Source organism: Gigantopelta aegis, chromosome 6 (genome assembly GCF_016097555.1).
Source record: "Gigantopelta aegis isolate Gae_Host chromosome 6, Gae_host_genome, whole genome shotgun sequence".
NCBI classification, from domain to species: domain Eukaryota; kingdom Metazoa; phylum Mollusca; class Gastropoda; order Neomphalida; family Peltospiridae; genus Gigantopelta; species Gigantopelta aegis.
Genome location: NC_054704.1, coordinates 35,673,541 through 35,698,706, shown reverse-complemented (window position 1 = coordinate 35,698,706; position 25,166 = coordinate 35,673,541). Strand labels below are relative to the sequence as shown.

The 25,166-nt window shown below is 36.3% G+C and overlaps 1 protein-coding gene across 1 annotated transcript; it reads left to right on the top strand.

Annotated features, from left to right (window-relative positions):
* The first annotated feature begins 280 nt into the window (after positions 1-280).
* Positions 281-24,334, top strand: LOC121375493 (medium-chain acyl-CoA ligase ACSF2, mitochondrial-like). Its single transcript, XM_041502969.1, has 15 exons — positions 281-529; positions 3,776-3,965; positions 5,750-5,878; positions 7,052-7,105; positions 8,275-8,393; positions 11,751-11,798; positions 12,546-12,663; positions 12,996-13,091; positions 14,190-14,338; positions 14,726-14,894; positions 16,822-16,929; positions 18,233-18,381; positions 18,965-19,106; positions 20,727-20,837; positions 22,004-24,334. The coding sequence occupies exons 1-15, from the start codon at positions 405-407 to the stop codon at positions 22,139-22,141; spliced, it is 1,845 nt and encodes a 614-aa protein (XP_041358903.1). The 5' UTR covers positions 281-404; the 3' UTR covers positions 22,142-24,334.
* The last annotated feature ends 832 nt before the right edge of the window (positions 24,335-25,166 follow it).

Below are 25,166 nucleotides of genomic sequence, written 5' to 3'. Positions count from 1 at the left end.
GCCGATGATTAATATATCGATGTACTCTAGTGGTGTCGTTAAACAAAAGTAACTTTTACTGTTAATTTTGTCACACTCGGGTCACATCTTAAATCGTATCCAAGTAAAACATTGTGTTGTAGGCGCCCTCCAAATCACCAACGGCGCCTTTATCCAGTCCTTCCATCACCCCCGTCAATTTCAACACGCTTCGGCGGCCGTGCCCAGGACCCTGACACTGGGTGGGATAGAACCTAAGGTACCGACGTACTGAATCAGCTGTCCTTGAAAACCAATGTGTATGTATGGTCTCTATTCACCACACAAACTGTAGGCGGGGCCTCTGGTTGTAACTTTACCGAATGTATCATGTGTTTCTCCCAAGTACTTTTATACCGAAGATATAGGTTGTTGCAGATACGTTGATGGTGGTAGTAAGTAGTAGTATGTGGAACATACCCGCTCGAAGGTTTTTACAACTTCGTGAACCGTTTTGGAGCTTGTCATGCTGCATATGTGTCACAGCGAAGAGATTAAACCAGTCTGTCCGGTAAACGATTTTCACTCGTGTGTAGTATAATGCATAGTCACATGTACATGATGTAGTGTGCAGGCTAACAGTGCATGCTCATTCATAAAGTAGACCAATGTGTATACATACAACGTGTTGAAAGTAGATTGCTCGAGATTTAATATCATTTAATAAGGTTTTTCTTCAAACTGGGTCAGTTTAGGGAAGTAATGTGCTTTGTCAAGTTTGCATGCACAGGGCTGAGTTCCCGTGATTGCAGGACTTGGGGGTGGTGGGGAGGAGGAGGTCCAGATCATTGGTGTGGGTCATTTTATAAAAGCAGGGTGGATTTGTTGTCGTTTATTTTGTTGTTGTTGTTGTTGTTGTTTTTAGGATGGAACATATTTGGTGGCATATAGGAACATAGTTCGATCTGTACCCCTCTATATCAAAGGTTCTAAAGACTAACCCTAACCCTATCCCTAAAACTACCCTAACCATTGAAAGGGGGGTACGGGTCGAACTCAAGCAATTCGCTGTCGATCTAGGATCGATCCCTGATGGTGGGCTCATTGGGCTATTTCTAGCCTGAGTACTCCAACTGTAAGAGAGCTAGACGGAAATTTGGACATAAATATGCTCTCATCACTCGGGCTAGCCAATGCGTCATGACTAGTATATCAAATGGTGTGGTATGTGCAATCCTGTCTTTGGGATGGTGCATATAAGGTCACTATAATTGCTACTAATAAAAAAATGTAGCAGGTTTCCTCGAAGACTAAAATGTCAGAATTACTCAATGTTTGACATCTAGTAGCCGATGATTAACACACCAGTGTGATTTAGTAGTATCTTTTAAAAACATAACAAACTTACTTTTCCTGTGTACAAAGGCAAATCCAAGGGATGGGATCATGACTAAGGGGGACCTATCCCCCTCAGTTGTTTTTTAAGTTCCCCCTTTATTAAAGGGACATTCCTGAGTTTGCTGCACTTTTTAAGATGTTATCGACTAGCAGAGACTTTTTAACGATTGTAATTACATATCAAATATATATTTCTGCATAAAATATTAGTGGATGTATATTAAACGTGTTTCTGAGCGTTCTAATATTTGTACTAGGTTAAATTTCATTTTATTTCCTAAAATATTGTTTTTTCGTACGTACGAAATTATCTGAAGACAAAATCCATTTTGGGCTTGTTACAAATATTTAGACGACCAGAAACGCATTGAATATACAGACACTAATATTCTAAACAAGAAAATATATTTAATATGTAAGTTTAATCGTAGAAATATTTTATTAGTCGGAAACATCTTACAATGCAGCAAACTCAGGAATGTCCCTTTAAGTACAATTTGTTCACAGATTTCATTTCATGAATGTCAAATTTTGATTATAAGGTCACTAATTGCTACTAATAAAAAAATTCAGTATAGCTCAGAAATGTTATAATTTATTTATTATCCACAAACTATGATTTATAACAAACATTAAATATAATTCTAACCACATTAATTCAATGATGTCCATTACAATGATGCTGAATAATGTCAGTTTACAAACTGTGACTGCCACAATGTTGCAGCTGTTAGAGTGATTTGTGATGTTAGAAGTGTGAGGTTTTAACAGTATTCTATTTATAGGATATTAAACTAGCTTCCATTTCATAGTTTAATATCAATCTTAATTTATATCACTCAACTCATTTGGTTGACGTTCCTGTTAGGTTGTAGTGCACCAATCGATTACATCACAAAGTCTTACGTCTCACTTGGCGTTCTAGTGGAGCGTATCACTTTGACATGTACCAAGATATGTTTAACTATATGGGTATTTAAATTGTAAACCATGTGGGTAATATGATAATATAATAACTAATATATGAAATATGAACACTATAACTACCAACATTAAAACAAAAATATGCTAATAATATTATAATATATGCTAATAATATTATAATGTACATTTGAAAACTTTAAAAGTTTGACAGAATGTAGTACCGGTATGCATTATTATTTAATTCATTGTAAAGGAACACTCGTACCAAAAAGTGCATTTAATTTAGATATTAAAAAATTACATTTAAGGAACTTCACTATTAGCTAGAAAATATTGTACATAGTTTAATAGAGAATGAATGAATCTTTAATGACACTTCAGCTAAAACAAAAATACAGATTGGCTATTGGGTGTCAAACAGACGTACCATAAGAATATGAATATAGTTTAATACAGTGAAACACCTCAAAACCGGACCCTCAGTCAACCGGAATTCCCTCAAAACTGGACGCTTTACTGAGTCCCTTTTTAAAAGCCAAGATAGAACTTAACCTCTCTAAACCAGATTCCTCTAAAAACCAAACATTTGTCTTGGTCCCAAGGGTGTCCGGTTTAGAGGGTTTCACTGTATAGGAACATGTATATCTTTTAATACTCCCTTGACTATTCATTCATTTGAACTTATTTTCATGCTTATATCCAATTAAGCCCATTGGGCTATTTATCGTTCTAGCCAGTGCACCACGACTGGTATATCAAAGGCTGTGGTATGTGCTATTCTGTCTGTGAGATGGTGTATATGAAAGATCCCTTGCTAATAATGAAAAACTAGCAGGTTTCCTCTCTAAGACAATATGTCAAAATTACCTATTGATGCTGATAGTTAAAGATACTCGTATTATTCTTCACAACTGGGCTTGTGGCTAAACTATCAGTCTTAGTGCTGGTAGGTACTGGGTTCACACCCCGATATGACTTCCTACCTAAAGTGAGTTTTAATGGCTAAATGGGTAGATGAAAGGCCACTATGCTAACTTCTCTATCACTAACCTCTAACAACTAACTACTAAACTCAACTCCAACTAACTCCAATAATTGAGATATGTGCCCTGGACAGCATGCTTGAAACTTAATTGGATATAAGCATGAGGAAATCTATTAGAACCAGGGGAGGGACACGGTGTGTGTGTGTTGGGGAGTGGGGGGGGGGGGGGGGGGCTATGCCAAGCCACTCAAGGATGAAAATGTATGTTTTAATGGTCCTATTCTATATAAATAAAGATAAACATCTAGCTTGTGCCCCCAACCCCCATTATAGACTGTGCCCCCTTCATCAGAGATTGTGCCTCTCACTTGATGAAAATAATGAAGGGCTAAATTTACAAAGCCTGTTTAAGTCGTACAAATGTGTTTACTATGTACTTTTACAATGCTTAATCACCTGCATTTAAGAAAGAAAAAGCTTCTTAAATTCAGCCCAGAATGTTCTTCACAGGTACAGGTACCACAGTACTGCTGCCTCAAAGCTACAATGGAGTTACGCGAGTGGACCCAGTGACAAGCCACTGCTGGGAAAGACCATTGGACAATGTCTCCAGGAGAGGGTGGAGAAAACGCCCGACAAGGAAGCCGTGGTATTTTACTCTCAGGGGTTCAGAAAAACTTTCAGTCAGCTTCTAAATGAGGTACAGTATTGTATGGAAGCTATACATTCTTGTATTGTAATGACAACACTTTGTAGGTACCAGACGAGTAAAACATAATATTGCACTGTCCATTACAGTATATTAAAATAAATGCAAAAAGTAGAGAACAAGAAATTTCCTGGATAAATCACATACTAGTATACTGAGGGAGGTAAACCATAGTTTATTACTTTGTCCACCATACTAACATAATGCACAAATTAAGAACGGAATTTCTTTGATGAATCACATATATATGTACTGAAGGAAGTAAATCATAATTTATTACATTGTCCATCATACTAACATAAATTCACAAATTGGAAAACAAGAAACTTCCTTGGTTAATCACATATACTGAGGGAAGTAAATAATATTTCAAATTCATTGTCCACCATACTAACATAAATGCAAAAAGTGATAACAAGAAATTTCCTGGGTGAATCACATACAATGAGAGAAAGCAATTAGGGTATATTTTGTATTGTAAACCAAATTTCAGTCACTTTCAGCATGACCTGTATAAAGATCAAAGATGTAATGTGGGATTGAATGTTAGTAACATATAGTAGTAGGTAATTTCTTGACTTTCATGGATGAAGGTTTTGGTTACAGTCACTCTTTCCTCTTAGTGTTGGTGTGATCCCATATTTCTTTCCATCAGTATATAGGGTAGTGATGCTAATCAGTCCATACTTTGAAGGTATTTATACTAGATGTTATTGTAATAGAAAAATCAACCTCTACTGAGGGGATTCGAACCACAGACTCTCAGTGTGAGAGTCCAGTGCTCTACCAACTGAGCTAATAGGGCAATTCCCACTAGCTACTGCCAGTTGGAGTACTTTAAAGAAACACTACTTTCATACTCCCCCCTCAAGTGAAGCTACATCCTGGAGTTGTGAGCCACGGGCAGTTGAAATGTTACAGGTCCTGACTGGGTTATAATTGTATTCTTCACACCCAGCAGTCCCTACATCGTCTCCAAATGTAACAGAAAAATCAACCTCCACTGAGGGGATTCGAACCACAGACTCTCAGTACAAGAGTCCGGTGCTCAACCAACTGAGCTAATAGGAAAATTCCCACTAGCTACTACCAACACTACTACATTATCAACCTACATGTAGTTGTGGGAAAAGGCATTCAGCTTTGGAGGTACCCAATCATTTGATTCATCTTGTAGATGTAAATTAAGCCATCATGATAGTCCAGAGGTCCAGTCCTTTGGGAGCTGGTATAGTGAGTTCATACAGCAGCTAAAAGAAGATTCTTAGAAATAAAATCAAATTGGATCAGACCTCACTATTAAAGGGGAATTATCACTTTCACACCCCATCTCTCCCTAGTTCAAGGAGAGTAATATTTAGCTTCTATTGGCATATGGATTTATATTTTAATATCATGGTCATACCTTAAATGGCTCCCAATAAATCTAAGTTTGGGGAAAATGAATCATTCCATAATTGTTTTTCACTTCGAGGTCTGCTGGATGATCCAATTTAAATACAGTAGAATCTCGTTGGGTTGAACTCGGAAGGGTCGAATACACTGCAATCTTGAACCGAAAATGAAGTCCTTTGTTGATCGAATGGTTAGTTCGAAGTAACTGATGGGTTGAACACTTTCTCGAGCACCGACAGGGTTCGAGCCAATGGGATTCAACTGTATTTGAATATGAATAATATTCTCAAAACTGTATTTGAATATGAATAATATTCTCAAAACTGTATCTTTAATATTGTCTGTGTGTTATAATGTTCATGTTGTGTTCATATTCACAGGTTGATCAGCTTGCAGCAGGATTCATGTCCCTTGGTCTCAAGAAGGGGGATCGAGTGGGGATGTGGGGGCCAAATTCCCTCGAATGGATCCTGACACAGTATGCTACTGCAAGAGCTGGATTGATTCTTGTAAGTCCGTGTATTTTGGGAAAGCACAGGTAACGGGGAAGTATTTCTCAAAGTACAGCATGTGGTACTGGACTATGAGTACTGTAATGTGTACAGGCTGGGATGTCGCTCAGTTTTAGAGGCTGGCCTTGGGTGCGATAGGTCATAGGATTGATTGCCCTTGATGGAATCAATCATTTCCCCATCCTAGCCAGTACTACAAGTGATATATCAAAGGCCATGGTATATATATTCTGTCTTGCCTATTGGGAAGTGCATATAAAAGACACCTTGCTGTTGGGAGTAACCTATGTGGTAGCAGCAGGTTAAATGGCAGAGAGGGCAGGATTTAGCTCAGTTGGTTTAATGCTCGTTTGAGGTGCTTGCATCGCAGGATCGAATCACCTTGGTGGATCCATTCAACTGATTTGGGTTTTTTCTCATTCCAACCAGTGCACCACATCTGGTCAAAGGCTGTGGTATGTGCTTTCCTGTCTGTGGAAAAGTGCATATAAAAGATCCCTTGCTGTATTAGAAAAAATGTAGCAGGTTTCCTCAAATGTTTGACATCCAATAGCCGATGATTAATCAATATGCTCTAGTGGTGTTGTTTAAAAAAAAAAAAAAAAACCCACAAAAATCCCAGAGAATGACTGTCCTTGTAAACAAACCACCTGATCCATGTGTGTATGCCATCATGACTCTGTCAAAATACCTGGGGCAGGACGTAACCCAGTGATGCATGGTCGATGGACCCATTTGTCTATTTCTCGTTCCAGCCAGTGCTCCACAACTGGTGTAACAAAGGCTGTGGTATGTACTATCCTGTCTGTGGAATGGTGCATATAAAAGATCCCTTGCTGCTAATCGAAAAGAGTAGCCCATGAAGTGGCGACAACAGGTTTCCTCTCTCTATATCTGTGTAGTCCTTAACCATATGTTTAACACCATATAACTGTAAATAAAATGTGTTGAGTGCATCGTTAAATAAAACATTTCCTTCCTTCCTGTCCAAATATTGATCTGACACATCTTTATGCAAAGATGAAGATGAAGCTGATGGGTTTACCATTTTGATAAATTTAGTAATTGACGTTTGTGATATCCTGAACAAATTATAGGTAGGGGCTGCAGCTGTTTTTTGTTGAGGAGTTTTTTTGTACTTAAAATACTGTTTATTGTTTTTGCTTTTAGATTAATATCAACCCTGCATACAGACCAGCTGAACTAGAGTATACACTGAAGAAGGTAGGACTCAGATTAGAACATGTTACAAACAAAATGCCTCAATAATCACAGAGGGCGGGAAGTATCCCAATGGTAAAGCGCTCGCTTGATGCACGGTTAGTCTGGGATCGATCCCAGTCAGTAGGCCCATTGCTACTAATGGAAAAATGTAGCAGGTTTCCTCTCTATGACTGTGTCAAAATTACTATATGTTTGATATCTAATAGCCGATGATTAATAAATAAATGTGCTCCAGTGGTGTCGTTAAACAAAACAAACGTTTAGTGTGGGTGAACGTTCGAGGAACATAAACAACAAGGATGAAGTATAATATTATTGAGATCTGTGTATTGGCCGTTTGAAGATATTTTTAGTAATAATATCTATACTTAGCCAAAAAAGTTTAGCAATTTGGTAAATGTGCTTAAATAAAAGAAAACTTGTGTCTCACAAAGTGAAATCAGACACTGGGTTATTAAGGCATCATTTGTCAGTATAAGTAACAGGAGAGATTCAATACAAAATGTTATGTGTGACTGTCACGTCGTTAAATGGTGCTGACACATTACTGACAATTTTCATATTTTCGTGTATGAACCCTCAAGCAGCATTTATTGATGTGACAGTCACATATTTGATTTTGTATTGAAAATCTCTTAAACTGACAAACGATGCCTCAATTAAATCCAGTGTTTGATTTTATGTTGTAAGTCACAAGGGTAATAAATTATTTGACTTATTTTAGTCTCAACTTAAAATGAACTTAATGATAACCTATAGGTTATCCAGAAACAGTATATTGTAAGTTATTACTCCATAGTATGGTCCAGAATACTAACTTTGGTTACTGTATTTATTTTATTTTATAGAAACAATTGTTTTATTTCTGACTTCAGCTGGCATTTTCCTACTTTTAGACCTGCCAAAGGTCTTGTATCTGTTGCTGGAGGCTTAGTAAGGTTTTGCTGCAGATTGGGTTATTAAGGGGAAATAATATGAGATATTTTAAGTTTGATATATATTTGTATAAGAATGCACAGGGCAAAGCTTATATCAGTATGGGAGAAAGGGTCCAAATGCTTGGGATGTCCTTGATTTTAAAATAAAGAAAGTTATATCTTAAGCAATCTAGTGTACACAGTGTGTAAATAACTGTAAGTAGTATTGCCAACTGTTACTGTTCTCACCAGGTTGGAATGAAGGCGCTGGTTGCTGCCCCAGGTTACAGGGACCTAGACTACTATGAGATGATGTTTGGTCTTGTTCCTGAACTGGCGACCAGTCATCCAGGGAATGTTTCCAGTCATCTGTAGGTGAACAACTTCCAATTTTAGCTGATGATTAGTAAACCAATATGCTTTAGTGATGTCATTAAAAAAACCAACTTTAACTTTAACTGTAGGTGAAAAAATTATACATCTGGAAAAAAGTTAAGTGCCCCTTTCTATTTAGGCCACACGGTCTAATATAAAAAAACTGTGTGCTGGTTCCAAATCTGTGGCATAGAAACCAGAACATGCGCTATTTCCTGAAAGAGTTTTTCTTTGTCAATAAAATGGTGGATATTTTGTTGTGTGTATCATTGACAAAATTGGTATTTTAATTAAGTATGGAGCTGCAGGGTGCCCTAGATCCAAAATGATTTCCAGTGATGACACCGTCAATAGCATGAATAGCTGATATGTACCCAGTACCCAGGAAAGCATGCTTGAACCTTAATTGGATATAAGCACAGAAATAAGTTAAAAGGAAAGGGAAGGGAAGGGTGGGACATAGCCCAGTGGTAAATCATTAGCCTGATGAGTGGTTGGTCTTGGATTGATCCCTGTCGGTTGGCCCATTCGGTTATTTCTCATTCCAGCCAGTGCACTATATGGCTGGTATATCAAATGCCATGGTATGTGCTATGCTGTCTGTGGAATGAGGCATATGAAAGATCCTATGCTATTAATGGAAAACTATAGTGTGTTTCCTCTCAAAGACTACTAGTATATGTCAGAGTTACAAAATGTTTGACATCCATCAGCTGATGATTAATACATCAGTCTGCTCTGCGAAACAAATTGTGTCTTGCACTTCAGAATATGTCAGACGTGGACTCGTGGACTCATGGTGGACCAAGGGAATGGTTGTGACGGTGTTCTGATGGAGGAGCCTGTTACCTGCCAGTAACTCTGTAGTTCCTCATTATCATCTATGTAGCCAGGGTGTGGTAATGGAAATGTGGTACAAAGAACAGATCCAAGATTTGATGTCTGTACCTATCACCTATCATGACCATCTTACATTAATGGGATGGGCAACACCATGGCCTGTGCTTATAAAACGTTTAGAGTCCAAACTCAATCTTTAATGACGTCACATGCATACATTGTGTATGGTGTTGTCATGACATTAGTGTCTCAGACTCTACTAGAGTCTTGAGTTTAGACTCTAAACATTTTATAAGCACCAGACCATGTCATGACTGATTCTTCACCAAAGATGACTGGTGGATGAATGTTCATGGATGTTTGCCACCCAACCTGAATATGCTGGTCTGTGAACAAGTTGCTTGTGAAAAAGTGTTGTGAAAATTATATATGCATGCTGATGTGAGATGAGATGGTCCAGACCTTGGATGGTCCTTTAAGTCATTAGCTTGTCAATGCTTTTGTGTCAATCTGCTTACATCCAAATGGTGGTAACCATCGGCTTTGTAGGACATTCCTGCATTCATCATGGCTATTATTGTTTACCGTTCATCATCAGATAATCTCTTACAAGCCATGTTGAACAAGAATCATTACTACTTTCAAACTGTTCACTGATTTTTAACAAGTCATGGTTTGATCACCAAAATGATTTTACGAATTAAAATCAGGGTTGTTTGACAGTGATTAATGTTTTTAAGAGGCACTTATCCAGGTGTAACTTCTAAATGGGTTTTTTTCTCAAGTCTTTAGCTAAGAATTAACAAAACCTATTACATGTAGTGACATTGCACTGAAAATGATGACATATTTGGATTTTTCTAGATACAGAAACACAAAGCTCTGTGATAAATAATCACAATTTTATGGGCCTATCAAAATGATACTATGACAAAATTCTGTAAGTTGCAACATTATAAACCTCTTCCAAACCTGGACAATTATGTAATAAAGTCCAAATTGTAAGATTATGCTAGTTTTGATGCCTACTTTGACATTAAAACATATCAGCCCATGGTGTGCTAAAAGCTACTTGTTGATCTGGCATGGAATGACCCAGCATTAAAAATTGTAGTGACGTTTGTGAATGGCATTAATAGTGTGTATGTTAGGATTGAGAGCTGAAGCTGTGACAATAAGCTAAACCATAAAACCTATAAAAGTATGGTAATGTTATTGGGAAGTGAACAGTTTGGATATAGCCTGTCTACAAAATTTATGGTGTTTCCAAACAATAAAGAAATATAGATAATATATCATTTTGATATACATAAGTAAAGTTAAATACAGTTGTCCCCTGTAATAGAAATGTATAGTTAATGGTTTTACCAATTATTGTATGTCCCCATCACATCAATACATCCCCCCCCTCCCCCCCTCCGCCATGGAACCGTGGGCTGACGAAGTCAGAACGCGGATCCATGGTGGACGTGCCTGAACCATGATGGATAGGGGCACGCGAAAATAGTTCCCACTCCCACAGTTTGGACTTAAGGCCACTTTTGTTACACTGGTATTGATGATCTTGCAAAAAGTGTTTGTTATCATAATAGTATTAGTGATACAATTATTGAGGAGACTACATATTTTGTCATTGTTTTACTTAAAGAATGAAACGGGGATATATATATATATATATATATATATATATATAGAGGTTATTACCAGAGTGCTTTTCGGTATCGTCAGTATCATATATTAGGAATAAAAATTGTATTATGCGAGCCTCTGGGGAGCATAATACATTATTTTTATTCCTAATATATGATATTGACGATACTGAAATACACGAGGGTAATAATCTCTTTATCATATAAGCTCAAGCTTAATACAACGTGTTTTTGTAAACTGTACACGCAACTTTAATTCCAGTCCGCCATTACTAGATATTCAAATGACGTAAGAATATGTGGCGCGGTGTATTTTTTAATGGAAATGACGTCAAACTCGAATGACGTCATTTTGGATGTCCTTACATCAAAATAAAGTTATGCCTAATGATATTGACGATACCGAAATACACGAGGGTAATAATCTCTTTATCATATAAGCTCAAGCTTACATTTAGGATGTCCTTACATCAAAATAAAGTTATGCCTAACGTTTTTTGTTTTCTGAACGCTGGACAGCTTTCAGTGTCAAATTGCCATTGGAATGTTTTTATTTGATGGCTATGAATGCATACATCAATCATGGAGTGTCACCCAAGTACATTTGCTTAAATGTCAATAAACCTAGTGCCGAGACCTCGACTAATTTACATCTAATTTGCAAAGTTATCAAATTCTTAAAGTATGTGATCTGAAAAATATCACATACTTTGATTGCACTGAAAATGTAAGATATTATATGATAAATATAGGATATGGATGTACTGACATACAAATGTGACAAACACTAGCAGATCTTGTAACATGTTGTAAAATTAATGTAATCTATTTGAAGACTATTGTAGCAATCAGTGTTTGTTGTAGGTTACCTGAACTGAAGTTTCTGATAATGCTTGGGCAAGAGAAGTACAGGTGTGTTTATTTTACATTTATGTCTCATTATTTAGAGTTGAGCTGAAGCTTAATTGCACAGACCTTTCCATAACAATATTGAGAGTCCAAGGTCCATTAATTAATATAGCTAGATAGTTTATTAATGAAATAGAATGCAATCCTAACTAAACAGAGAAAAACTGCAACCAAGGCCCGAGGGTTTTTTGTTACAGGATCTAGTTCAGTCTGAAGTGCTTGGGTTATAGGTTCAAATCCCTTGGCAGACTCATTTTCTGATTGGGGTTCTTCCCCATCCCAATCAGTGTGTGTGTGGTATGCATGCGTGTAAAATGTGTATACCTGTATTTTATGTCTGTGTGGCATATGGATACAGATGTATATTAAATCTCTTTTGTTTATTGTTATTAGAACTAGTTCATATACATGTTTGTTTTTTAATGGAAACATTTCCCCACAACCAATGTACACATACAAAGGCTGCAATAAAAATTGTATTGTATTGTCCCAAGAGTAATATATAAAAGGCTGTTGCATGTACTGTTCATTCTGTGACTAATGTCAGAATTGTAAAATATTTGACATCCAATTGCCAATAAATAATTAATTATTCAATGTGCTCTAGTGGTCTCGTTAACCCCCCCCCCCCCCTTATGCAACGCAGAACACTGTTGAGACTTTCATTCTGGACTTAGTAATTAGTTTAATATGTATAATAATACATTTAGAATCATTGCCAGGATTGATAAAGTATATTTTACATTATAGGGGAGCCTTTCTATTCTCTGATGTCATGGAAGCAGGAACCACTGAAAATCGCAAGGCCATTTTAGATCTGCAAAATAAGATACAGTTTGATGACCCTGTCAACATTCAATTCACATCGGTAACTCATGGAATCAACTTGTCTGTACTGTAAAATCATAAAACAGACATAATAAAACAAAAGTGAAGGAACCAAATCATATAATACAGCAAACTGTTAATATGTAAAGTCATAATTAAGTTAACTTGCAAGACCTACTCATCGTGGAATAAACTATAAAGCAACAATTTATATTATACTTCAACACATGCATGTTTTTATAAGAAAGAATCTGATTGGATCTCTGCTAAACTTTAGGGCAGTAATGCCCCTGCTTATTGGCTGTATCTCTAAGTGAAAAGGAATGTCTTGTGTACTAGTTTTGTTCTAAAATACTACACTTTGTGTTTCAGGGTACAACAGGAACACCCAAGGGAGCAACACTTTCTCACCACAATGTTGTTAACAACAGCTACTTTGTGGGTCAACGTCTGGATTATCACAATATGGTATTGATTCATCTTTTCATTTCTCACCCACTCCCATCTTCTCTCCTCCGCATCTCACCTGACCTTATTTCATTTCATTTTAACTTATTTTCGTGCTTATATCCAATTAAGGTTCAAACATGCTGTCCTAGGCACACAACTCAGCTATCTGGGCTGTCTGTCCAGGATAGTGGGTTAGTTGTTAATTGTTAGTAGTTAGTGAGAGAGAAGAGGGTGTAATGGCTTTACACCTACCCACTGAGTCGTTAAAACTTGCTCTGGGTAAGAGCCGGTACAATCTAATTAAAATTAGCTCCACTATTACATGTGGATCTAACAGCAGCCCGTTGGAGCTCATGTCCAGTTGACCTTCCATTCGACCAATCAAAACCTTACTTGCAAAATCATGCCAGTGATTTGAAAAGAATTTGAAAACATTCGGATTTATGCCGAGGGTATACAAAATGATTCGGGTGAATTACGAAGTATGCCGGAAACTAATTTCAATATAAAATTTTATATAAAATTCGTTTCAAGACACACAAAAACCTGTGATGGTATAGCCATAAAATCTGTTTATACTAGTATACAATACAGAGTTTATTACTGCACTCTCCCCCTTGTTTTTTCGATGTTGAAATAGACCAACAAGTTCGCCTATTGCATAAATAGTCTCGACCGATATTTTTAGAATTTGTATGCTCCCGAATAACATTATAAAAGGCGAAGTGTAATTGGTCAATATTTAAATTGTTACTTATAGATGAAATGTCACCTGGACATGGGAGTCCACACAATGCTGTTAGATCTACTGGCGAGACCAGTAGAGATAATTTTAATCAGATTGGAGCTGGTACCGGGTTGTGAATCCTGTACCTACCAGCCTTATGTCCAGTGGCTTAACCAGGAATCATCGAGACCGCTTATACACCTGAACTCACTTCTCCTCTGGTCTGCTCTGTTTACCTCCCCTCTCACTGCCCGCCCTATTCTCCCTCTGTTTATTCCTCACCTAGTGCATAGACTATTCAGTTTCCTCCCTCCCCCCTTGCCTCATCATGCCAGGTCAATGTTAGTTTATTAGTTTAAAGCCAGATGTTGTTTTATTTATTTTAACAGGAATCCCGCATTTGTATGCCTGTTCCTCTGTATCACACATTCGGCTGTGTCTTGGGATCCATGCAGATTATTCACTATGCGGTGACCTGCATTTTTCCTTCAGAGTCGTTTGAACCTGAGACATGCTTAAAAGTTGTCCAGGATGAAAGGTAGGCATTACTAGTTGAAAATATCAATCAGTCTCTCTGTCTGTCTGTCTCTCTGTCTGTCTGTCTGCTTGCCTGTCTCTCTCTGTTTTTGTCTCTCTGTGTCTCTTAGTCGGTCTCTCCTTCTCTTTCTCTCTCTCCCCTGCTCTCTGTCTCTGTGTGTGTCTCTCATTATGACTTATGTCTTTCATATTGTCATGACTGCACAAAAGCTTGGACCATGGATACAACCGATGATTCATTTCAAATGATTGGTTTGTTAAGATGTCTGGATGGACTCAAGTATATCAGAGTGGGTGAGGGAAAGGACTGCTCTTATGTCAGACCTTAGGATATGTATTATTAAACATAAAAATAAAACACCAAGATATTTTTTTATTTTTTTTTCAGATGTACAGCATTGTATGGAGTTCCCACCATGTTCATTGACATGTTGAATCACCCATCTTTCAACAAGTACAATCTGTCATCACTCTACACTGGAATCATGGCAGGTTCCCCTTGTCCTCGTGAAGTTATGAAAGATGTTAACAACAAGATGCACATGAAAGGTGTCACGGTTAGTGTCGGTCAAATTATAGTACCCATGTTGGTGGTGATAGGTTTTATCAAAATGATTTTATTAAAACTAGTACAGGTATTGGTGGTGATAGCTTTTGTCAAATTGTGTCATCAAAACTAGTACCTATATTGGTGGCGATCGCTTTGTCAAATTGTGTCATCAAAACTAGTACCTATATTGGTGGTAATAGGCTTTGTCAAATTGTGTCATCAAAACTAGCACCTATATTGGTGGAGATAGCTTTTGTCAAATTGTGTCATCAAAACTAGCACCTATATTGGTGGAGATAGCTTTTGTCAAATTGTGTCATCAAAACTAGCACCTATATTGGTGGAGATAGCTTTTGTCAAATTGTGTCATCAAAACTAGCACCTATATTGGTGGAGATAGCTTTTGTCAAATTATGTCATCAAAACTAGCACCTATATTGGTGGAGATAGCTTTTGTCAAATTGTGTCATCAAAACTAGTACCTATATTGGTGGTGATAGGTTTTGTCAAATTGTGTCATCAAAACTAGTACCTATATTGGTGGGGATCAGGGGTGGGGAAAAATAAAATTGTCAATCGGTCCCGCTTGATGTAATCATTAATGGAGGGGGGAGAGGGAGGAAAAAGAAAGGAATAAAAATAAAAAAACCACCCCACAAATTGTATATATTTTACATAATGGAATAAATATTATAAAAAAGGAATAAAAGTTATGAATTTAAATCCCATATACGTATAAAAAGTACGAGTATTCAGCACTGTGTCCTGAAAATTAATAAAAGATCGCACCGTTGAAGCGTTTGACAGCCTGAGCTAGCACATGTTTAGACAAAGAGATTAATAACGTCATCACTGATTGGACGAAATTTGACCTCTATTGGCTCTTGCGATAACCAGTACATGTAGCTGTTCTGCTTACTCCCACTTGTTAACAAAAAAGTGGAAACCTTTTGTTAATTTTAAAATCCTTCATAATTATTGGATAGACTACATTGAACAGTCAACAATAAATACATTTATAGATTATTTCAGTATATTTTATGCTAAAGCAGTTTGTATTGCACAAAAGTCTCTTGCTTCGGACTGGGACACTCAACGAGTCGACCCGACAAAGCTCCGTACACAGGTGTTGACAGGTGTTGATTGTAACCAGTTGCAAACGCTGGGTCCTTTGTTTTAATTGGAGTGTAATACGTTGATGGCTCTCTCACCAAGAATGGTGTTATTGTTAACGTCTGTTTAATCTCTTGACCGGCTCAGCAACTTTGACAAAATTAATCATTTAATGTCTAGCCTAGTGGCTGTGGATTGACACTACTGTAGGTCCGACTTCAGTGACTGGCGATATATACTTAGGCAGACTTCAAAATCGCAGACGTCTTGCCACTAGTCATATTGACTACTATTTATTTATTATTTTAAATCCTGCATGAGATACCGATGTCTGGGCAGGCCGGTCCACTTGACGGATAAGAATTTGTTCCAATAATAGAAATGGACAGGTGCTTCGGACCGACAAGAATGACAAAAGTGGGACCGGCAAACACACGTTTTTAAAAAATAATTTCGGTCTCAGAGATCGAGAATCGGTCCCAGACCGGGAGAAAAGGGCTTTTCCCCACCCCTGGTGGGGATAGGTTTTGTCAAATTGTGTCATTAAAACTAGTACCTATATTGGTGGAGATAGCTTTTGTCAAATTGTGTCATCAAAACTAGTACCCATATTGGTGGAGATAGCTTTTGTCAAATTGTCATCAAAAATAATACCCATATTGGTGGAGATAGGTTTTGCCTTTCACATTTAAGACTGTGTTTCATAGAACGTTTAAATAGTTTTACCTATCAGTATCCAGACCATGAATCAAAAAGCCCATTTGTTAAGCATCAAATAGCCATTGCTTACAGTGCACTCACCTGTCTTGTTTCTATTACAGGTGTGTTATGGAACAACAGAAACGAGTCCTGTAACGTTTCAGACCTATCATTACTCCCCCGTTGAGAAGAGGATAACAACCATTGGGCTACCTCTAGATCACACTGAGGTGGGCTTTCTGTCATTACACGGCTACATGTTTCAAATATCGGCAATTATCGATACATACCATTTCAATCCATTTGTAGTTAATGTAATATCAATGAAATATGAACTTCAGCTATAACCATTAACATCTTGAAACATTTACAGTTGTTAAACAGACATAAACTGCAATTATCATCTATAATATATAAAAATGAATTCCATAAATACAATGACAGTGGAAGCTGCCATCTTTGTCACTTAACATAGAAGTAGCTATATATACACAGCAACCGTGAATATAGCCTCGGTTAATGAGGGCTGCTATCTACATGGCAGGTGTTTGTTTTTGTTTTTTGGGTGGAAAGACCTGGACAGGCCATCTAAACTTTCCCATTCTAAGCACGTGTTACATTTAGTAATAAAATAACACAAATACAATGTCATTGTAAACATTTATTATTTATACACTGTTTTGATTAAATGTTTTATTCATTCGCTCATATACCTTTGTATGACACTCAATAGCCAATTTTCCTTTGTGGTGGGGTGTTGTTGAACACTCGTAAACTTATTCAGATCATTGCAGGGCTCTGTTACTCTCAACATATACATGTCCTCTTAAGACAAATTCCTCTCCATTTTTACTTGTCCCACCCTAATATTTCTGGTGAAATACAGGAAGGTCCAGCAACAGTTTTTATCAATGGGAACATTATCTTACTATTAGCCACCAGCAGACAAAGATGATACTACATACTTCCACAATTTCAAAGTGTGCATACTCTAAACAGGGGATGTGTCAGATATTACCATAACCTATTTTGGTTTGTATCTCCTTTTTTTTAAAATTTATAATATAATAAAATAAAATATGTCATATCAGATCTGCCAAATATAATTACATAAGTTAAAGTTTGTTTTGTTTAACGACAACACTAGAGCACATTGATTTATTAATCATCGGCTATTGGATGTCAAACATATGGTAATTTTGACACAGTCATAAAGAGGAAACTCACTACATTTTCCCATTATTATTGGCATTGATCTTTTATATGCACCACCCCAAAGACAGGATAGCACATACCACAACTTTTGATATACCAGTTGTGGTGCACTGGCTGAAATGAGAAATAGCCCAATGGGCCCACTGGCAAAGATCGATCCTAAACCAACCATGCATCAAGCAAGCGCTTTACGACTGGGCTACGTCCTACCCCCAAATGAAAATATTTATTTGTGCAATTTGTGGAAGCTAACTAATTTATGGGAATCAGGCCTTCTATCTTAAATGAATGTGTGTTTTATTTTTTATTTCTTCAAAGGCCAAGATAGTGGATGAAAAGTATGAAGTGGTTCCAGTTGGTGTATCTGGAGAAATCTGTACTCGCGGCTTCAGCACGTTTCTTGGTTACTGGAAAGATCAAGACAAGACTAATGAAGTCATTACACGTGACCGATGGTATCACACAGGGTATGATACACCTAAATATAAATACAGTCATCTGAGACAGGCTTGATGGTTGAGTCTAATACAACAGTGGGTTATAACCTAATGCTGAAAAACTGGTATAAAGTGTTTTCTGTTCAACTGTTGGGACTTTCAGACCAGTCTAATTTAAAAGGAGAAGTGTCAGGTTAAGTATTCATGAAACATTTCAAAAAATTGATCCAGGTTTTCTCCAGACAACTTGAGTATTTGATTGTCCTTTTTGTAGATCTGCCCTATAGTTGAAATATGAAAAAAAATGTCTTTAAGAAAGTGTCATAATTACCTAATAGCCATTTGACAGTGGGTTGAGGTTCAAAGGATTTTATTGACTATTTCAGAATTTAAGTGATGAGATACTAACTCACAATCACTCTTTCTTCATTGGTTAATTTTAAAATATGAATTGAAACTAATTTTACTTTCATTGATAGGCCTACTTTTATGTGCACATATTGTGGAAGATAAAGAGATACTACAGAATAAACATTAAAATTAGCATTCTATAACTATTTATTCAGAACAGGAGATTTTATTATCTGTAATTCATTGAACATTTATCTTTCAGTGATATTGGTGTGTTTGATGAAGAAGGCTACTGCCGCATTGTGGGGAGAATAAAAGACTTGATTATTCGCGGCGGAGTAAACATCTCCCCAAAGGAGATTGAAGAACTCCTCTACAAGTATCCAAAAGTTGTGGATGTTCAGGTTTAAATTATTTAATGCTTAACAACACGCTGAAAAAATACCATTCAGGATATATGTATGTGTTGCCTGTTTCAGTTTGGGGAACAAGATTAAGTTTTGATATAAAATGTTAGAGAAAAACTACAAACATAGGATATATACATGTCTTGAAATTCATCAGTCTGAAATAAAACATTAGGTCTTATAATTTGACTAAATTTACTTTTTGTTATACATGTTTTTAATTATCTGACAAAAAAACATGGATTATGATCATGTGACCTTTCATTTGATCAATCAAAACTCAACTCAGTGGAGCTTTTATGATACTGATTTGTCCGCATCTGTCCATCAACTTTTCCTTTCAAGTCTGTATTCTCCTTCAGTTTAGATTGAATTCTTTTGAAACTTGGTACAGTGATCCACAAACTAATAGAGAGATATTTTGAAATTTTTTAATTTTTATTAAATTAAAAAAAAAATCTTTATATTAAAAATGTGAAAGTTTATCTTCTCCTTTAGTTTTGATCACATTGTTCTGAAAATTGGTACATGTATTATGATTCTCTGGGGTATTCTTCACAAAATAGTAGAGAGATATATTGGAAATTTTGAATTTAGAATTTTTACTTTAAAATGTTTTGAATAGAAATTTAACGGTGAAAATGTAAAAGTCTATTTTCTCTTAGTTTTGATTGGAAATTCTGAAACTTAGTATAAGTATTGTCAGGGGCAGTCTTAACTAACTAACAGAGAGATATTTTGGAAATTTGAAATTTTTAAATTTTTTATTAAATTTAAAAAATTTAAATAGAAATTTAACATTGAAAATTTAGAAGTCATATCCTCTCCCAGAGTTTTGATTGGATAGTTCTGAAACTTAGTAGGAGTATTTTCAAGGGCAGTCTTCACAAACTAATTTAGAGACATTTTTCAGTTTAAACATTTTAAATAGAAATTTAACATTGAAAATTAAAAAGTTTATCTTCTCCTAGAGTTTTAATCGAATAGTTGTGAAATTTGATTCTCTGGGACAGTCTTCACAAATTAATAGAGAGATATTTTAGAATTTTGAATTTTTAAATTAAAGTTTAACAATTTAAATAAAAAATTTAACATTAGGTGGTCTTTACAAATAAATGAAGTAGCAGCTACTACTGACAAAATTTAAAATTGTATGCGGAGCTCTATAGGCCAATAGGCCTCTTGTTGCTCTTTTCTTCTAATTCACCTACAAAAAATGTTTGCTGAATGTATTGCCATCTAAAAACCATCTGTAAGTTACAAGAGGTGTAATTTCAGGTAATTGGTGGGGGTGGGACATAGCCCAATGGTAAAGCATTTGTTTGATGCGTGGTCGGTCTAGGTTCAATCCCCGGCGGTGGACCCATTGGGCTATTTCTTGTTCCAGCCAGTGCTCCACAACTGGTGTAACAAAGGCCATGGTATGTACTATCCTGTCTGTGGGATGGTGCATATAAAAGATCATTTGCTGCTAATCAAAAAGAGTAGCCCACGAAGTGGCGACAGCGGATTTCCTCTCTCAATGGTCTCTGTGGTCCTTAACCATATGTCTGACGCATATAACCATAAATAAAATGTGTTGAGTGCATCATTAAATAAAACATTTCCTTCTTTCAGGTAATTGGTGTGCCTGATGCCAGAACTGGTGAGGAGGTGTGTGCCTGGATTAAGCTCAAAGATAATACCACTGCTACAGAAGATGAGATTAAAGATTACTGTAAACAAAATGTAAGAAGATTAAGTTTTCACCATTTACCATTCTTTTAAAAAACCATAACATTTTGCATGTATTTCAATGTAATTAATATGGTAGTTTTTCTGATATATTTTCTCCATAGTATTATGGTAATAATTTATATATTTAGATGCATGTATTAGAACAGTTTATGTATCTAATAAGCTTATTTAGACTGGGTGACGATATATGTTATGTCCATATTTTACAATTTTATTTGGTTAGTTTTTGTAACTAACTACGGCATCTGCTTAACTTTTGAAAGAACCATGAAATAGCCCAGTGGGCCTACGTAAAACTATTGCACCCCATTTCACAGTGGGTAAGAATTTAGCTTCAGTAAACATTATTGATGATTTTCATTTGAAACATTAACCTTTTGTGCATTTATCTGTGAAGTAGTCTGTCCATCCATCAGTAAATTAGTTGGTCCATCCACTCATCATTCTGTCTTTGTCTGTCTGTCTGTCTGTCTGTCAAATGCTCTATCTCACTGTCTGCTTACTTCTCACTTGAGTGCTATATTTGTGTTTGTTTGTAAGGTATCCAGTGAAACCCTCCAAACTGGACACCCTTGAGACTAGGGGCGGGACGTAGCCCAGTAATAAAGCATTCGCTTGATGCACGGTCGGTTTGGGATCGATCCCCGTCAGTGGGCCCATTGGGCTATTTCTTGCTCCAGCCAGTGCACCACGACTGGTATATCAAAGGCCGTGGTATGTGTTATCATGTCTGTGCGATGGTGCATATAAAAGATCCCTTGCTGCTAATTGAAAAGAGTAGCCCATGATGTGGCGGCAGCGGGTTTCCTCTCTCTATATCTGTGTGGTCCTTAACCAAATGTCCGAGGCCATATAACCGTAATTAAAATGTGTTGAGTGCGTCGTTAAATAAAACATTTCCTTCATTTTCTTCCTTTCCCTTGGGACCAATAAAAATGTCCGGTATTAAGAGGGATCCGGTTTAGAGAGATTAAGTTCTGTCCTGATTTTTAAAAAGGGACTTTGTAAAATGTCTAGTTTTGAGGGAAGTCCGGTTTACAGAGGGTCCAGTGTTGAGAGGTTTCACTGCACCTGTATTTTATTTGGTTATTTGAAATGGGCTCGTCACATTTTATTCTTTCGTTGACCACAATATATATTTTCTATCTTTTATCCAGTTGGCTCGATTCAAAGTTCCTCGGTACATCCTGTTTATGGATGAATTTCCTCTCACTGTTAGTGGCAAGGTTCAGAAATTCATAATGAGGGAGCAGACAACAAAAATTCTCAACCTGGAGCACATACATCCTCACTGATCCACTTTGACTATGCAGGATGCTACAATTTGAAGGGACCACCTCGCAGAATTTAACATACTTTAATAATGCAAAAGATGAACAAAATTACACCTTAATAAATGTTCATTTTTCACTTTTAAAGGGACTACCAAGAGTTAGTAGCCATTTTAAAAGGTTTTTGTTAAATTAATTATTTTTACATTAATAAAATTACAATTTACGTACATTTTCTTGCCTTAGAATACGAATATCTCAATAAGCAATGAATTTCTAGACATCATAATGTTTTGTAAAATTAGTTTTTGTATTGAAAATGTTCTCCCTTTATGACACACACATTTTAGCAATACATTTGATTTGGGCTGTTCAAGACATGGTCACATTATAAGATGCTGTGTTGGTGATACTCAGATTATCATGGATCACATCCTCCCCCTCAAATATTATGTGCAGACGTGAATCCTAGTAAAGAAATAAATAATTGCAATGTTATGGTATTGGTAATTTGTACATTTAACCCACCACTAAGTCAAGGGAGATAATTAATGATAGATGTATTGTAAAAGGAAACTCGACATGCTCATGTAATATATTTTTGCTTCCCAAAATTTGAAATATGTCTTTTGAGAGATCATGTCCTCCAATCCACATAGATCATCTTACAAAAAATCTTAATATGATTCTTTTTATTCATATTTTTATAATTGGAAATATACTTGTTGTCAGTTCTTATAATTAATGTCATTCGCATAATTTAACCAAATACATATTTTAATTATTTTATTAGACTTGAATATGTTTATAGTATTGTTTGTATAAACTTACTGAGAAATGTGTGGCACAGGAAGGCAACGTTTCATTGATAAATAGCTGAACCAAGTGACAACCACATGACATCATTTTGCTTAATTCAGAAGAATACGTAGTGTTAGGGTTGGGGCCCTAAATCACTACAATACATAGCATATATATTAGTAGCAACATATACAGGTAATTACATAGACATATCTAGCATGAAAAAATATTCTTTAAACTCCTCTAGGGCACTGACCTAAATTAAAAAGAAAGATGGAGAAGAAAAAAAAAAAAGAAAAAAAGAAATAAGGAACGAAAGAAGGAACAGAGTTACTTTGTGCATAATTGGGCATATATGACAGTATATTCATAGAGATACCCACATACATAAATGCATACACATATATATTCTCAGATGTACCCACATCTACCAGAAATATATACAAAAGAGATGAAATTAAAAGTATTATATTTGTTCTAAAATGTAGTCTGAATTTTGTTTTCAAACAAGCTGTTTCCATGTCTAGATTATTTTTAAGTCTCAATAAAATAGTGTTTGCCACGTTGCCCATTCATTATTAAATACATCATATTTACAAGTTTTTAAAAGAATATACCTTTCCATTTCAAATTTATGTTGCATTATGCCGTGCACAGCGTTAATGCTTAAACATTTCTTCCTCGGTCTTAGATGTGTAGTCATGTGACCAAGCAATAACGTCATGTTGTGGAAGCAATGTCATAGTCGCTCCCAGCAGTCTTAGCTCTGTGTGTTCCTGCGAGCAGACACACTTGGCAATGTCAAAAGAATTATAGGCTGGTAAACACTTGTTGTAGAAGACAAAATGGAGGATTTACATAATTGTTTTCCCCGAGACCAGTTGTTTATAATAGAGCATGTCTCATTTAGTTATGTTGGAAGTAATTCTGTCCAATTTGTGTTAACTGATGTGCAGTGTAATAAATAGACCACTACACTCGTTCCAGAAAGAGGCCATTACAACTCATTTGTTTTCGATCGTACATTGCTCGTGATGTACGATTGGAAACACACAAATTGTAGGCCTAATATAAATGGTCTCTGATGAGAACTTGTTTAGTATTCTCTATGTACCAACAAAGTCTTCACAGGACAAACGTGTTTGTTGTGATGAGGTGTGACTATATGGTCTAAATGTGGTTTCTGTTTTCTGTTGTCACCTGTCTATTGTTTTATATAGACAGTTTATGTGAATAATTAGTGAGTTTGTTAGCTATTTTTAAATCTCTATAAGCAGTTTTGATAGCAGTACTTTTATTATTATCATTATCGTCATGTGATGATGGTGATTATTATATTGTTGTTGTTGTTATTACTATTACATTTATTATGATTACATTTATACAGTACTTAATAAAGAAAATGGAAAATGCAAATATTATTTATTTCTGTTAATTCTGGCATTTATACCCCCACCCCACCCCACAAAAAAACTCAAAACCAAAATAAACAGACAGCAGACCTGCCAACAGCAAGAGTTAGACTCGCATTTTGTTTTGGTGTTCAAAATTACGCTGTCATGTTCAAGATGTCAAATCTCACATTCTGAATGTTCTGTCATTAACACAATCCTGATCAGTGATCAATGGGATTGTCTGATTAGTGTTTCCCTTACACTGTGAAATGAATGTTCATGGATACCTACGTAACTTTTATCAAAACATCTGAAAAATTTCACTTGTTAAACCTAGGCCTTAAAATATATATTCACTAAACAGTAAAAATAGGCCAATTAATGTTTCAGTTTGGGACCCCCTTACTAACCAGACATTGCCATGGGCCTGACAAGGTACCTGCAGCCCTGAGCCCCGTTCATCTTAGCACTAAGATCGCCGTATGTGCATAATACTGGCCTTGGTGGCAATAATGGTTAAGCCATTGAACATGAGGCTGGTAGGTACTGGGTTCACAGCCCAGTACTGGCTCCCACCCATAGTGATTTTTAACGACTCATAGTAATTAACCAGTCGAGCTAATTTTAATTAGATTGCCCAATAAACATGTGATGTCAGGGGCAGGTGCCCCATTCACAATGATTGGAATCTTCCGACTGTAGTCGATGTAGTAGTCTTACACCTACCTATATACTTGTGGATCTAACAACACCCTGTTGGAGCTCATGTCCAGTTGACCGTTCATTCGACCAATCAAAAGCTTACTTGCAAACTCATGCCAGTGATTTGAAAAGAATTTGAAAACATTTGGAAT